Genomic DNA, 15,758 nt, shown 5'->3' on the forward strand with positions numbered 1-15,758 from the left:
GGTCGCGGCCATGGCGGCGGCGGCGGCTCCGCCCGGGGCGGGCGGGGAAACGGAGCGGGGCCCGCCGGAGCTGCCGGGGCTGGAGGCGGCGGACAGGTGAGGGGACACCCGGGAACCGGGGAGGGGGGTCAGCCCTGCCTGTCCCCACCCTGCCTGTCCCCACCCTGCCTGCCCCCACCCTGCCTGCCCCCACCCTGCCCGTCCCAGTCCTGCCTATCCCAATCCTGCCTACCCCAACCTGGCCTGTCCCCAGTCCTGCCCGTCCCCAGCATTGCCTGTCCCCAGTTCTGCCTGTCCCCAGCATTGCCTGTCGCCAGCCCTGCCTGTCCCCAGTCCTGCCTGTCCCAACCCTGCCTTTCCCAACCCTGCCTGTCCTCAGTCCTCCATTTTACAGTTCAGAGAGTTATGGTTAAGACCTGGTCAAAGGGAAACAAATATTGAGAGATAATAAACAATAAGGGAAGAGGAAGAAATAAAGGTCCCGAACTGTGTGGAAGACTCACAGAAGGCCAGACACACTCCAGAGCTGCAGATGTCCTCCCTCCACTGCCCAAGTGGGATGCAGCAGGACATGCATGCCCTCAGCACTGGCTTCCTCAGCACAGTGCCCTTGGAATGTGCCCTTGCAGAGAATTGGGTGGATTTGGGCTGCGTTTCAGCAATCTCCTGGGTTTGTGGCTGTGTTTGGCTTGCAAAGCCCTTCCTGGGATGATGGAGCATTGCTAATGGCTTGCTGTCTCTTCTTCCATAGGTTTGTGTTTGTAGACAAGAATATGGCTTCTCACAAAGTTTGCGTCCTGCAGCCATGGATTGTGAACCTCTTGGTGAATGAAGAGCAGCCGGATGACCATGAGAATTTCCTGGCTGGGCAGGTGGTGCGGGTGAGTACTGGGAGGAACTGTCCCAAACTGCTCCAACAGCTCTTGAAATCTAAATTCATGCAAAGTGCTTGGTGGTTCCCAGTTTGGTGGTTGTGGGTGTGCAACCCTTCCTCCTCAACATCTCTGATTTTTAATTTTTTTTTTTACTAGGAGCTTTTCTTTGCTCATTTCTGGCAGCTTTGACTGACACTTATAGTAGGTGGGCCTTGCTCTTGTCCTATATGTTTGTGAATCTTTGAGGTCATCTTTCCTAGGCTTACACTTGCAGGCTGCCTTGTCTTCCTCCTTGTCCTCTTTGTATCCCATTCTTCCGTGTAATATGCCAGTTGATGATGGAATGTCATGACAGTAGCATGAGGCAGTAGCAGGACCTGCTGAGGTGTCAGGAGCCTGTTTATGGTAACACTTGGTTGGACCACAAGCTTGTTCTCCTCTTCTGGGAGAGCCTCTTCCTTAGTGGTTCAGGACATAGTTATCTGAGTCACAAAACCTGCTCCTGAAAGCTTTAGTTTGGGAACTCTGTGCTGTTTGAGGCTTGATTAGAATGAGGAAGGAAGCAGGAGGAAAACAACCAAATCCCTTCTCCCAAGCAGGAGGTCTCTTGTACCTGGGCTGACGAAGTGCCAGCAGTGAATGAAGGGATCCCCTCTCCCCTCAGGGTCGGTCTGAGGGGTTAGTGGAGAGAGTTCCCTCAGTGTGACTACTCCACACCATGGATGATGGTTGGGAGTGTATCCTGAGCAGAAAAGCTGTGCTCCAGCTGTGCTTTCCACTCTCTGTTTCAAAACTATAACTCCCAGACCTACCCACTTCTTCAGGCTCCTGTGAGCGGGCCTGCCCACTTGTGGTACTGGTGCTCTCCTGCAGCATGGGCTGAGCCCACTCCACCTCTGCTGCCAGCCAGGAGTTGTCCATAATGAGAATCACACCATGTGTCTGAGATCATTGTCCAAACACTTCTTGAATTCTGGAAAGCTTGGTGCTATGACAGCTTTTCTGGGAAGCCTTTTCCAGGTCTATAAATGGGATTTCTTTTTTCCTCTTCCCCAATGTCTTGACAGGTCTTGAGTGACTCTACTGCTTCCGACCAGCCTGGGGTCCTCCAAGATTCCGCCCTGCAGGTCTCTGATGGATCCTACTACATCCGTGTGGTCATCACACCTGAAGCTCTGCAGGCAGAGGAAAAGTGGGTTCCATCATGACTCAACTGTGGCTGGGACAGCGGTTCTCCACAGCTGCTAGTGGGGCTCCTGCCTGGTCTTGTTTCAGGTTGTGTTAAGCTAAAGCAATGTCAGGGTGGGAAGTTGGAAAGAAAGAGCTACTAAGAGAAGAAAGTTGGAATGGCATGCTCTGGTGTCAGCTGTCTGGGATGGGCAGGGGTCCATGGCAGAAGATCTGATGCCATTACAAAGGACTGAAGAGCCTGTGGATTTTGTGAAAAGAGCCAGAGTGTTAACCGTGGTAGCCTGGTCTGCTCCTTCAATACTTTCCTTGGTTTCCCCATTTGGACTTAAACTGGTGGGGTGCTGGTCATAAAGCTAAGGATAAGCAACAGGAAAAAGCTGCTTTTAGGCAGGAATTATTAAGGAATAAGAAGCCCTTGGTCCCTGCTGCTTATGCTGAGACATGTTCCAGCATGCCCCAATGAGGTTGGCAGAGCTGCTGGGGGAACCCCACTGTGTGCCTGGGGGCGGTCCAGCTCCATTCTTCATCTCTCCAATGTGTTCCTGCTCTGCTCCTTTTCCAGCGCCCACATGCAGCTCAAGCTTTCCAGCCTTACTTGCAGATTTATTGTCCTGCAGAAGTACACAGTATGTTTTCAGGAGGAGGACAGGCTGGTAAGTGCTATGGGGGGGTGAAAGCAGCCTGTTCCTTTACCTTGCCTGCTTCCAGCTGCTCCCAGGAGCTGATGGGAGCTGATGGGTGAAGATAATGGGCAGATGATGGGTAGCTTTTCATCTTCACCTGCAGCTCCTGGGAGGCCTGTTGCAGCAGGCCTGGGTGCTGGGGCAGGGATGAGCCCTCCCTGGGGATGGGCTGCATCTCCCTCAGGGCCACCTGGCTATCACCTCTGCCTGTTGGGCAGCTGCAGAAGACCTGCATGGGCTGGTGGCAGAGCTGCCTGCTGTTCCCTCAGGGGTTCAGAGGTGTCCCCATAGCCTCCTCTGGGCTGGCCCATCCTGGTGTGTCGCTCTTGAGGGGCCATCAGCTGACACAGGAGGGTACAAACCCCATGTTTAAGGGAGGTTGTCCTTTGTGAGGAGACCCACACTTAGGCTGGGGGGTTGGTGGCAGAATTGGGGTGGGTGCAGGGGTGCTGGCTGGCCCCAGGGGAGGTGGGGGCAGAGGTGGGACTGCAGAGGTGCCTTACAGGCTCTGTTGTCCCTGCAGGAGGACTGCGAGTTCTACCTCACGGCCCAGCGGTTCATCGTGCTGCCCATGCAGAGGCAGAGGATGGAATCGTCTGATGGGTAAGGCCTGTGGGTGGGTGGGGAGCTCTGCTCTGTGATCTGCCTCATCTTCCCAGAGCAACACTGACCCCAGGAGTCCTGGTGTGACCTGGTAGTTGTGAAAAAAGGATTGTCTTGGCAAGGGAGAAGGAAGATGGGGATTCGGAGAGAATCAATAACCAGCTTCTCTCTTACTGCAGGAACCAGGAGCCCTCTGTGATGAAGAAGATAAAGGAGCTCTGGCTGTAAGTATGGGATGTATCCAGACACCCTGATGAGAGTGTGCAGGCTTGGGCTGGAAGGGCAGGCTGGCATGGGCCCAGGTTATGGCAGCTCCTGATTCACCTGTCACTCCCTGCCCTAGAATGTGACAGAGATGAGTAGACCATAAAAAATGAGTTCCTGGTGACACAGAGGTCTCTTCATCCCCAGCCTCTTCCTCTGAGCTGGGAGGAAACAGCTGTGGGGAGCTTGTTCCTGCTAGTGGTGGGCAGCGCAGCCAGGTGGGTGAGCCCTGCACAGCTTATTCCTTCCTCCACCCTTGGAGACCCAACTCTGGAGATCCTCAGGGCCCTCCATCAGTCCATCTTCAGGAGTGAGGCTCTCTGATGGCTATTCCTGGGCTACTGAACAGAAGCCAGTGGACAGATCCAGCACCCGCTGGAGGATCCGCAGCTTTGACAAGCTGCTTCTCCCAAGTGCGAGTGCTTGGTCTGCCACGTGCTCCAGCCCTAATCTGGCTTTGTCTTCTTGGTCATTACAGGAAGAATCTTTCTGTGAGGAGTGCTCCCAGCTCAGGTAAAGGATCTGGGGAGGCACATGATGTTCTGGCTACCTGGTGAGGCCCCTGGGTCTCCTCAGCTTGGTTTGTGTTAGGCAGAGGTAGCACAAATCTGGCCAGATCGCACAAGAGTATGTTGCTTAGCCCAAAGCAGGATGAGATGGTGCTGATAGCTAAAACAGTGTCAGACATTGCATGCCTGTGCTCATACTGCTGGTCTAGGATATGTGGAGAGAGGAAATACAGTTTCTAGAAGCAAAGGAAATGCAAAATTTTGGATGTTTCCACAGATTTCAGTGCACACAACAGTCATGCAGCAGAGTAAAGACATTTGCAAGTGAGGCTTGCCAGAGTTCAGTTGTCTTCTCCACTGATGTCTGTGTGTTCTTGCTCCAGAGCCCTCCATCACTCAGCTGATTGATGCCATAGGTCAGAACCAGCTGGAGATTTTGAAGGAAAATGCTGAGGAATGCTTGGATTTAGAGATGCCCAAGGACAAGCCAGTGATGGTGACAGATGAGGTTCCTGTCACCAAGTGGGAGGCAGAGCGCAAGAAAGAGGTCAGTCTGGCTGCTGTGACTAGCTGAGATGGGGCTGTGAGAGCTCGTGGTACACTGCTGGGGTGGGAGAAGGAGGGGGAAGAATGGTGGGGCAGAGCTGGAGGTCTGCTGGGGAGGGAGATGGTGTTAGAGCTGGCAGGTACAGGTGGGCTCCTCCATCTGGAGAGGGACTGCCCAGCAAAAACTACGTCATGTGTCTCATTTCAGCAAGGTGAAGATGTTTTCATGGTCCCAGTCAACACCCTGGTGATCCCTCCTGAGGAGGAGGAAGTTACTTGTGATTCTTCCACGGCAGGTCAGTGCAGTGGCTGCATCTTCAGGGTGCCCAGGTGGGCAGTGCAGCACCCAAGTGTGCAGAACGAGGGGCTCCCTGGGATGGGGAGAACAATTGCTTGGGTCCAGCTGTGCCAGGTGCTGGAATGAGACCCAGCAGTGCTCCTTTCATTGCAGATAGAAATAAAACTATTCCTGGGAAGAGCAGTAGTGACAGGACAGTGCCAGGGGAGCCAAGTGTTGTATCCCAAGCCAGCCGTGAGTAGTGGGTCCTCCAGATCCTAGAATGGTTTGTGTTGGAAGGGACCTTAAAGTTCATCTTGTTCCAAACCCCTGCCATGGATGGGAAAGGACACTTTCCACTAGACCACATTCCTCCAAGCCCCATACAACCTGGCCTTGAACACTTCCAGGGATGGGGTGTCCACAGCTTCTCTGGGCACCCTGTGCCAGTGCCTCACCACCCTCACAGAGAAGAATTTCTTCCTAATATGTAATCTAACCCTGCCCACTGTCAGTTTGAAGCCATTCCCCCTTGTCCTATGACTCCATGCCCTTGTCAAAAGTTCATCTCTCTTGGAGCCCCTTTAGGTACTGGAAGGTGCTCTAAGGTCTCCCTGTAGCTTTCTATTCTCTAGGCTTAATAACTCCAACTCTCGTAGCCTGTCTCCATAGCAGAGCTGCTCCAGCCCCTGGATCATGCTTATGGCCTCCTCTGGATTTGCTCCAGGTTCCATGCAGCCTCTTACTAGTTTACTCTTACAGTTGGCTCAGCCCATCTCCTTGGATTGAGCAGAGAAGGTACAAGCATGGCCAGACCTTAGGGAGACCTTGAGCAGTCAGGGAATGGTTTCATTCCTGCGGCCTCCTGAAGCTGAGCAGCTTGGGTTCATTGTGCTGGAAGCACAAGTCATTTTGTGCCATCAGAGCCTGAGTCTCCTGCCCAAGTGTGGGCTCCTTACAGGTTCTGGTTCAGCATCAGGATGGGTTTGTCACCTCACCAGCCTTGGTGTCACAAAACTTTGCTGCAGAAGTACCTGTGGAAGCTGCACATAGAGAAGGAGGTGAAGGGAGATGCTGTCCTGGATAGTGCAGGCTGTAGGAGAAGGTCTTGCTCCCACTGCCTGCTCTGTGGGCAGTGTCTGCCTCTCCACTGCCTACTGCCATTTTGGTGTATTCCCCATTTGGCTTTGGAGCATCTCTTGTGAGCTGTCTCTGAGACTGTGTGCATAGGCCTGGAAGTGGGCAGCTGCTTTCTTTACCAAAATCAACCTTCCAGCTTCTTCCTTGCAGATGCTGAGTCACTAGCCTTGTCGGATAGCTTGGAGGGATCCCTAGACAATCCCTGGAACAGAATGCCCCCATTGTCTTTGACCCGGAGCTCTTCAAATGGTGAGTCCTCGTGCCCCAGGGCATCCAGCCTGCCTTGCTGGCAGGAGACAATTCCTCTCTGCTCACTGGGTGTAGCTCATTGTGGATGCGGCTCGATTTCCCTTGGCCAAAAAGTAGTGCTTGATCTGCGAAGAGCTGTGTGTGCCCCAGCCCTAACCTAGCTTTATTTCCATTGCCCTGTGCCTGCATCATTCCAGCTCTGACACGCTCTGGCCCACCCTGATGTGCTGGGGCAGGTCCTACGACCAGCCCCCTGCCCAAACTGACAATGTGTTTCCTCTTAGCAGAGAAGACCCTTCAACCTGACACTTCACTGAAGATGGAGAAAGGTGTGGCTGCTGACAGTCAGACCCCTGACCTACTGGACCTGTGTAGCCTGGACTCTCCAGAGGGCTTGCCACAGGGAGAGCCAGTACAGACCACCTCTCCCTCCCTGCTCTGCTCCTACAGGAATTCCACTCCAGTGGAGACTGGCACCAGCCAGGCAGCATCACCTTTAGGGGCAGCCTGCGATGCACCCTGCACTGCTCAAGGCCTGCAGGGACCAAGTAGCTCTCAGGCCACCCTGACAACTCTTTCTCCAGTTTTTCCTGTCTTGCCCAGCAGCAGCTTGCAAGCCATGCCTGACAGGATGCCTCACAGGGAGCAAGTGTGCTCCAGTGGCACAGCTTTTTCTCCAGATGTATTAAAGCCTGGTCCAGCTCATGCCAGGACACAGGAACAAGATGCTGTGGGTGCCAGGAGGAAGATCTCTGTGGCCCCTGGTGGGCAGCAGCATCTCCAAAGCACTCCAAAGGGCAGGAGGACAGGCATGGGTAGGAGATCAGAGCTCATGAGCCCACGGGGTGCAAAGAAGAGTAGAAAGGAGTCGGGGCTGCGGCATGGAAAGGAGCTCGAGGAGGAGCAGGAAGAAGAGCCAGCATCATCCTCTCTCGGCAGCCCCAGCTCGACGCCACAGCAGCACAGAGCTCTGCAGCCGGTAGATATGAAGCAGCTGGTGGGGTTCCCTGGGGCCTCGGGGGGGGTTGTCACTGGGGGCATTCTCTGTGTGCCCACAGCCCTGGTGTTCATCAAGTAGATGTCAGAGTAGATGGTGGAGAATGTGAGAATGCTTGGGAAATTGTAATCATTTAGGCTGGATAAGACCTTGTGAGATCAAGTCCAGCCATTTCCCCAGCACTGCCAAGTCTGCCACTGAACCATGTCCCCAGGTGCCACATCCACATTCCTTTAAATCCCTCCAGGGATGGTGAAGGTGTGGTTGAGCCTGAGCTGGGTGGGAACCATCAATTACTGGAGTATCTTCCAAGCTATCTTGGTAAAAGAAGATCAGAAAACGATTGAGGGAGTGACTCCAGAGTTTTCCTATTGGTCCTGGGCTCTTAGGGCTGTGGTTCTGGAGCAGACCCATCTCACCCTCCCCTTTTCTTCGGCAGTATGTGAGGAAACCAGCCCGGTACAAATACAAGGCATCAAGCCCCAGGCTCTGCAAGCAGATACAATCTGTCAGGTCAGTGCAGCCATGGACTCACATGGCTGTCCCTTGTCCTTGCTGCAGCATGTGGGCATCACTGCTTGCACCCCTACAGCAAGTTCCCAACCTCTGCCTTGCTCCTCATCCTCAGCTGCCCCTGTGCTGTGTCCACAGCTGGGTCCCTACTCACCCCAGCTCCTCCTGTCTGGTTTCGCAGGATTTCGCAGATGATGCTGAAGTGGGCATGCTGGATACTGACAGAGGAGGAGGATTCCTGAGCCCAGCCTATTCTTCATTCCTTTGGTCTTTCACCGTGTCTGCCAAACACTGGGAACAGCAGGTGGGGGAGTAATGTGGGGACACCAGGACCCCTGTGCTCAAGAGGATTGCTGAGTGGGCTAGTCTGGCTGCAGAGACCCTGGCTCCAGGAGTTCTGGAACATGATCTGTTGAAAGCCAGCAGCCATGGCACCAAGAGGGGAAAAAAGCACCCATTGAGGAATGCCTGCATGTGAACTGGCATCCCTCTCCCACCTTGCCATCATTTCCAAATGCCTTGGCTCAATGAGTGGGGACAAGAGGTGACTCAGTCCCAGTGTAGCAGCGATGACAGAGGCCCAACAACCCACTCCAAAGGTACGCCAGGAGTTTGGATGTTTTATTGATAAGTTTAGGTAGGGTCCTGCACTGTTTGTTACAAAAAATATCCCGCAGGGTTATGCTGTAGAAATTAAAAATAAAAATTGTATATTTTTTAAATACACAGCTCTTGTATTAAAAAAAAAAACAAAAGGAAAAAAAGAAATCAAAACAAGCATCTTGCTTTGTCGTAAACATCTGTGTAAGGAATGCGTTTGGTCCGGAGCGAAGGGCAACACAGGAGAAAGCTGCTGGGGTGTCAGGATGACGCTGGTGCCGTTGGGGAGCTGCAGGGATGGAGCTGCGTGCTGAAATGCTGTGGGTTGTGGTCCCGCTGATGGAAGCCTGCGTCTTGCGGGGGCTGGAGAGAGCAGTACCCCATGGGGTGAGGAGCTGGAGTGGTGAAAGTGCCTTGGGAACACTTCCTAAAAATAGCTGGCTGCTGAAAATCACCGGCTCCCCGCCCTGCAGCCCACAGCAGCAGAAGGCAGTGGGCACCACAACACCGCTGGATGCATCCTGCGGGCTCTGGCATGGTCCCTGGGCAATGCTGGTGCCCTGGCTTGCCCTCATGGCACAAGTTGGGCAATGCCATTGTTGGCACATCCACGCCAGCCTGGTGCCCCATCTCTCTGCACCCCAGCTGCCAAGCACCCCAGCACCGTGCACTTGCTTGCAGGGTTTTATTGGGAACAGTGTGGTGACATGCAGGGGCTTCACTGTCCCAGGGCCCGTTCCTCCTGGCCCAGCACTGGGCATCTTTGGTCTACGGCAGCTGAGTCTTGTGCATTCCCAACAGTTTGTGCCAGGGCTTGCGGTCGCTCGCCATCAGTGCCTGTGCCAGCCTGCAGCTCCTCTAGTCCGGCACAGAGCCCGTCCTGCAGCGTGGCACCTGGAGAGATCACGGGTGCTGCTGTGGACATGGTGGGACCCTTCGTACCCCAACACCTGCTTTAGCAGGGATGCCCCAGGGAGGGGAGCGTGGTGTCTCACCTTCAGCATCCGAGGACGGGCCAGGCTCACCCTCCATCTCTGAGAGGGACTCGTGCTTGGTCCTGTGCCTCAGCACAGGCGACCGCCGCAGGCGCAGGGGAACAGTGCCCACTGGGGGAAACACAATCCAGCTCCATGTTATGGGGTGCAGCAGCCTGGCTCCTGTCCCAGTCTTAATACCAAGTTTCCCTTGGGAACTTCCCAGCACGGCTATGCCATTGTCTATCACTCCAGCACCATGGGCAGGCATCTACCAGCTGGGACAAGCAGCACCACCACCCACATAGAATGCCACCACCTGCCTCTGCTGGTGTTGGATGCAAGGGGGGTTTTGAGGTCCCACTCCAGCCCCAACTTACTTCCCAGCTCTGCTGTGCACTCGGGTTCCCTGAGCTGCTCCTCATGGACAGACATAGCTCGGCGGCCGGTCCCCCGTGGTGCTGCCAGCCGTGCCATCAGCCGGTTGTCTGGAAAAGCAGGGAGGTGCTGTTGTGGGGGAGCCTGCAGCACACAGGCCTCCTCGCAGTACCCACCAGCACCCAGTGCAGAGTGCTTGGCTCCCGGCTGCCCTCCATTCCCAAGGGCTCCAAGAACAGGCCAACAATGGTATGCTAGACCCATGGGCAGCTCATGCACTCCTACCTTCAGCGTCGGGTGGTGTGGGCAGGGTGGGCAGGGGACTGCCAGCACCCACCTCCCCACCATGGCTGACCCTCCGTGGCAGCGCCACCGGCATGTTCCTGCCCAGCCGTGGCAGGCTGCTGCTCCAGCCCTCCCGGCTCCCGGGCTCTGGCAGCCCGCTGGGCTCGGACAGGATGAAGGAGTGCCGGGGCTGGTCGGTGCCCAGTGGCTCAGCAAGCAGCTGCCTTCCCAGGGCTTTCCAGGATGGTCGGGGCTCAGCGCTGGGTTCCATTGTGGTGGCTGGGCTGCGGAAGGATGCGTCTGTGGGGCAGGCAGGAGGAAGCTGTGAGTGTCCAGAAATAGAGGCCCCAGGGATGGTTCTTGGTGCTGGGAACCAGCCTGCAGCAAGCCCAGGGACTGGGCAATGTGTCCATCTGCCATCACCAGGGATGGGCACCCATGGATGTGAGGCAACCTGTGCTGTCTGGCCCCCATGCTGGAGACAGGACAGAGCGTCTGGCCTGTGGGCTGGTGTGACCCCACTCTACACCCACCAGTGACCCACCTGTGGACACAGAGTGTGTGCGGACCTTCAGGGAGGGAGGGGAGTCCGCAGAGCTGTCCACGATGTCCCCTGCAAGCACAAGCCACCGGCCAACATCAGTGATGTAGGATCTGCACAGTGCCACCAGCACCCAGCAAGGGCAAGATATGGTGGGACCCACAGCTGGGAGGCCAAGGGGGCTGCCCATGCCCACACATGGGTGCCCAGCCGGGTGTAGGTCAGGGTGGGGAGGGTGCAGCCCCTCACCGTCTGAGCCAGCTTTCTTGATCTCGCTGTCTTTGCTCTGCAAGGAGAAAGAAAACTGGTAAGGGGGATATCAGTGTGCCAGCAACCACAGGGATGATGGGTGGCAGAGGGCAGGGTGCTGCCAGGCTCTGGGGTGACTGCAAGGGGTGGGTGCATGCCAGGGAAGGAGGGACAGACAGATGGACACCATGCAGCACCTAGGAACCCACGTATCAGTCCCCTTTCACAGGGTTAGGTGACAGGGCAGAGGCCATGGGCAGTGGCAGCACAGAGCTGGGTGCAGCCTGTCCCAGCAGGGAGACTCTCCCCTCACCCCATGGACCACCATCTCCACCCACGCCAGGGGTTCAGGTTCCATCCTGAAAATGAAGCCAGTCCCCACCTGCTGCTTCTTGCTCTCAGCAGCTGGGCCCTTGGTGACGCCAATGCGGTGGAGCATGACCTGCATGCGCTGCTCAAAGGAGCTGGACAGCTCCCCCTCGCTCTTCTCCAGGTGCCTCTTCTGCAGGAGAGACACAGCCCTGCCAGGGACACTGACCCACCACAGTACCCATGGTATGCACCTGCCTGCCTGGGGAGCACCCATGTCCCCAACCCCAAGCATGCCACTGGGAGATGGTGACATGGACATGTCCAGATGGTCACCAGACATGACCCCGTGGGGATATCCCCAGCCATGCTACGGTGTCCCTGCATTCCCTGGTGACCCCACCACCAGCATCCATGGGTGGGAGCAGCACGCATTGGGAGAGCCAAACAGTGGTGATGGCTCAGGGACCATGACAGTGCTTACCTTGTCATGCCTGACCCTCAGCGCATCCTCGTCCTCCCCAGATAGCAAGATGAGTGATTGGGATTTGCCCTCCCGAGAGTACTTGGGCCGGATCCTTCGGGCAGAGTCGGGGGTCTGGCAGTGCTCAGGCTCTCCCTGGGGCTCGGCAGCAAGTCCCCCCTCCTCTGATTTACTCAGTGGCTTCCCCGATTCGCCTGCCTTGCTGGGGGCTCGTAAAATGTCACTGAGCATTAAGCGTCTGCTCCTGGGGGCAGTGGGACCACCCTCAGGCTCCTTCTCACACCTTGAGCCCCGGCTGGACTTCGGTTTCTTGAAGGCAAAAAAATTCCCAATTTTCTTCTTGAGGGTGCGGGAGCCGGAGGGAGCCAGAGGGGCTGATCCCGGGCAGGTTTCTGGAGCCACAGGGCTGGGGAGAGATGAATCATTGGGAAAGGTGAGGGGCAAGGTATCAGTTTTTTCCCTTCACCCACCTCAAAGGGTTGGATCCAGCAACCCTGGACACCCCAGCTGAGATGACAGTGTTCTGGCAAGGGCACCCATTCCCAGTGTGGGCTCCTATAGGTGTGCCTCATAGCCTCCCCACTGCAGGACAGACCCCATGGCCACATCCTGCACCCCCTGGCTGCTACCCCAATCCTCTCCCCCCAGCCTTGTCTTTGGCCATGCCTCAGTGTGCTGCTTTCCCCAGCATCCCCTTGGCACTGGGACCAGCAGCATTTGCAGGGAGGCTGCTGGAATCCTGGGGATGGGTGTGTGCCAGGGTGCTGGGCAGCTGAGTGGCCCTGGGATCCCCAGGCTTACGGCAGTGCTTCTGTGATGAGCCTCTTGGCAAAGAAGTCCTCCAGCCCCTCGTCCACACGGGTGATGCTCCTGTCCTCACTGTTCTCGCAGGCCACGGGCTGCACCTGCAAGCAACCATGGCTGTGAGGCCAGGGTGGGGCAAAGGTACCACCAGGCACAAAGATGTGTCACCCATGCCTGTGCACAAACAAGTGGGTGCCAGTGCAGGATGGGTGCTGCCACCCTGCATCTTGTACCCAGCATGAAGGCCAGACCACAGCGTTGTCAGCTGCATCCCAGCTCCAATCCTGCTCCATCCCTTGAGCATTGGAAGCTCCAGCCAATCCTGGGCTCCTGCCAGTCCCTCTGGGTACCACATGTGGGGCTCTCCAGGACAGTGGTTGGGTATGGCACCCATATTCACTCAGGCACCTGTGTGCTACACAAGGGTGAGGTGGTTCTGACCATCCTGGGTGAAACACAATGTCAAATCCTGCCAAAGCCCTCCTAGAGCTGGGACAGGCCTCTGACCCTGCTGGTCCTGTAGGAGAAACCTTTGGCAAGGATAATTCCTCCAGGGATGCTTGGAGCTCCAAGGAGGGGACCTCATGCTGCTGGTGGGTGAAGGGGCAGATGACCTGTGGAGACCTATATCTGTATCCTGCAGATGCATCAAGTCCAGCCTTGGAGTGCCACCATAGCCTTGCATGAAGACCACCCACTCCATCCCCATTGCAAAGTGGTCCACACCATGGCCAAGCCTTCCTCCATGGCACCTTCCTCTCCCTGGCATGTGGCACCATATCACTGGCCTCCTATTGATGAGAGGGAGGCGCTTCCTATCAGTGACATTTCAATCCATAATGACTTTTTATTACGGCTGGATTGATGCTGTTCAGGAGCCGTTCCAGCCATCGGAGATCTGCTCTCCCTGTCACATCACATCCATCAAAGCCCATCCTTGCTCAAGCCTTGGCCCACCCTGGATGCCAGGCATGCCCATCCCACTGCAGGGTGATGGTGCCCCCGTCCTGCCTGCCCTGCCAGCCTCCAACACCCGCCCTGCCTGTGGGACACAGCTCCTGCCTCTCCTTCAGCCCCGCGCCAGTGCTGATCCCACTATGATCCAAGGACAAACACCACTGTGGCCATGCAAGTTGGGGCTTTCCAGCAGATAAAAGGATCCAGCTGCATCACAGTGGCATGGAGACAAGGTGATGCCAGCAGGATCCAGCTCCAGGGACAGTGACAGAGCTGGACTCGACACCAACTGCACCCAAAAGTTACTTTTCCTTTGGGAAGAAGGGTGCAAAGGCAGGATCCCCATCCACACGCCTGTTGGATGTGGTGGGGAAGTAAAACCACTCTGCCACAGCTGGCAGAACCCCACTAGCATCCCTGGGAGCCGTGGCGGCCACCGGTGCTTCACAGACGATGGGTTTTGGATGAGCGGCAGCAAATTGAGCGCAGGAGGGAGGCTGCCGGAGCCATTGCCGAACGCACCGCCGGCCCTCTGCGCACAAGCTCTGCGGGTTTTTTCATTCCTCACTGCCTCCTTGCCGGCTTCCACCGCTCAGCATCTCCCAGTGAGCAGCAGAAAAGAGAATGGATTATTCTCCTCGCCGCTCCCCCAAACCCCCTTGCCCATCCTTTGGGGCTGCCCCCCTCCGAGAAGGAGGCTCCGGCAGCATCTGAAATGCAGGATAATAAACCCAACGCATCTTCGCGCATCTCATTTCTCTGCCTTGCAACAAATACTGACCGCAATAACTCACCCAAGCAGAAAAAGATATGAAAACCACACCAAACACACACCCCCTCCCTTGCCAGCTTTGCTCCCCGCTTACAGTGGGCTTGCTGGGCGGCTGCTTGTGCCGGCGGTTGGGCCGGGGCCTGGCTTTGGTGCAATGCTCCAGCTTCTCGCCGGCGGTCGGCAGGTCCATAAGGAATCCGGTGGTGGTGGCAGGCTGCGTGGCGGGGAGCGAGCCGCTCGCAGGCTCAGCATCCTTTGTGGAGGCAGGGCGTGCCGGCGGCGCGGCGGGGCTGAGTGACGGCGGCGCCCGGTGAGCTCGGAGCCCGCTGGCGTCTCGACCCGCCGCCGGCTCCAGCTCCGAGACACCTACGAGAGGCGAGAGGGTCCCTCTTGACGCCCGGCCTCACCAGGCCTCCCCATCATCATCATCATCACCGACGCCGTCACCTTCGCCCACGCGTGGAGAGTCAGCGGGGCGCTGGTTACGCCGTGGGGAGGTGAGCGTGGCCGTGCCGCCGAGAGCGTGCGTGGCGGCTTTGCGGCGTAGCCCGGTCTGGATCCTGCCACTGCCGCTGGAGGTTTGCGTGCAGGGAATGCTGGGGGGGCATGCGGGGGGATGCTCAGGCAGGGACCCAGCCGAGCCCCACAGAAGAAACCTGCAGCAGGCAGCAGTGGTTCGGAACAAGCTCTGCCAGCGCTGACCCGGTGAGCAACACTCAAAAATGCACCTGTTTTACTCTGCAGGGAGCTTCTCACCTCACGGTGTACCCCCTGGATGGGGGTCAGGATGCTGTGGGGCTCAGGGACATCAGGAGTCCCTTGGGGACACCAAGATGCTGGGTACTGGAGTCTGGCACAAGCTCTGCTTTAGTCAAAGCACTGAAAAGCAGAACTTGCCCATCATCTGCTCATTGCATGTGCCCCCCGAGGGACCTCACCCTCCCAGGCATGCAGAGCTCTGTAGGCAACATCAGCAGCAAGGAGAACCTGTGGACAATGTCTTCTCCCCAAGTTTGTTGGGTGAGAGGATGGCTGGTTGATGCCTGTGGCCAGGATAGTCCCTGGGATGGCTGTGGAAGATGCCATGGCATCTACAGTCACAGAATAACCTCCCACCCCTGCCTGGCTACATGAGGAGAGAGCTGAGGGCATTAACCCCACTGCCAGCTGACCCTCCAAAATCCGCACAAGAGCAAGGTCAAGGTGAGCTTTCCCCCCCAACCTCAACCACAGCACTGGGAGACGCTCTCCAAAGGGTCCAGATCCTGCTGCCCACAGCCTGTGGCATTACCATAGAGGGGTCTGCCCATCAGCCCCCCAAAGGCTGCTGCAAGCCCCCTGCCCCTGCCATGCCCCAGCAGAGGCAGCACAGCACACACACTGAGTCACAGAGGGACAGTTCCGCAGTGACCTTACTTCTCACAGTTGGCGTGGGCCGAATGCTCCTGAAATGCTTGTTTTTCCTCCGCAGGGCCATCTTGTACTGCAGGGAGAAAGGGATGGTAGCAGTTTTGGTGTGGACAAGCTGGCTGTGTTGAGCATCCGGTGGCAGCTGGAG

The 15,758-nt window shown here is 56.7% G+C and overlaps 2 protein-coding genes across 8 annotated transcripts in view; one reads left to right on the forward strand and one right to left on the reverse strand.

Moving 5' to 3' along the window:
- ACD (ACD shelterin complex subunit and telomerase recruitment factor) lies at positions 1 to 8,569 on the forward strand. Of its 4 annotated transcripts, none has more exons than XM_071567502.1 (14): positions 1 to 96; positions 752 to 881; positions 1,943 to 2,067; positions 2,629 to 2,719; positions 3,273 to 3,352; positions 3,532 to 3,576; positions 4,095 to 4,129; positions 4,509 to 4,672; positions 4,880 to 4,967; positions 5,123 to 5,203; positions 6,239 to 6,337; positions 6,622 to 7,316; positions 7,774 to 7,847; positions 8,029 to 8,569. In XM_071567502.1, exons 1-14 carry the CDS (start codon positions 11 to 13, stop codon positions 8,087 to 8,089), a joined length of 1,854 nt encoding a protein of 617 aa, XP_071423603.1. In that variant the 5' UTR covers positions 1 to 10; the 3' UTR covers positions 8,090 to 8,569. The 4 variants fall into 4 exon arrangements, with proteins under 4 accessions (XP_071423603.1, XP_071423604.1, XP_071423606.1 ...); XM_071567503.1 differs by having other exon boundaries at positions 6,625 to 7,316; XM_071567505.1 differs by lacking the exon at positions 5,123 to 5,203.
- The window catches only part of CARMIL2 (capping protein regulator and myosin 1 linker 2), a 23,170-nt gene continuing 15,859 nt past the window's right edge, over positions 8,448 to 15,758 (reverse strand). For 2 of the 4 annotated variants that reach the window (XM_071567500.1, XM_071567498.1), the window contains 11 exons: positions 15,617 to 15,683; positions 14,295 to 14,566; positions 12,469 to 12,572; positions 11,668 to 12,073; positions 11,257 to 11,376; positions 10,875 to 10,911; positions 10,629 to 10,697; positions 10,085 to 10,384; positions 9,802 to 9,909; positions 9,443 to 9,553; positions 8,448 to 9,362 (listed from right to left, as the gene is read on the reverse strand). In XM_071567500.1, coding sequence (XP_071423601.1) covers positions 9,166 to 9,362; positions 9,443 to 9,553; positions 9,802 to 9,909; positions 10,085 to 10,384; positions 10,629 to 10,697; positions 10,875 to 10,911; positions 11,257 to 11,376; positions 11,668 to 12,073; positions 12,469 to 12,572; positions 14,295 to 14,566; positions 15,617 to 15,683 — 1,791 coding nt within the window. In that variant the 3' untranslated portion in view covers positions 8,448 to 9,165. The remainder of the gene's footprint in view (positions 9,363 to 9,442; positions 9,554 to 9,801; positions 9,910 to 10,084; positions 10,385 to 10,628; positions 10,698 to 10,874; positions 10,912 to 11,256; positions 11,377 to 11,667; positions 12,074 to 12,468; positions 12,573 to 14,294; positions 14,567 to 15,616; positions 15,684 to 15,758) is intronic. The other 2 variants (XM_071567501.1, XM_071567499.1) reach the window with 2 other exon arrangements.

This window comes from Pithys albifrons, chromosome 12 (assembly GCF_047495875.1).
Source record: "Pithys albifrons albifrons isolate INPA30051 chromosome 12, PitAlb_v1, whole genome shotgun sequence".
Lineage (NCBI taxonomy): Eukaryota > Metazoa > Chordata > Aves > Passeriformes > Thamnophilidae > Pithys > Pithys albifrons.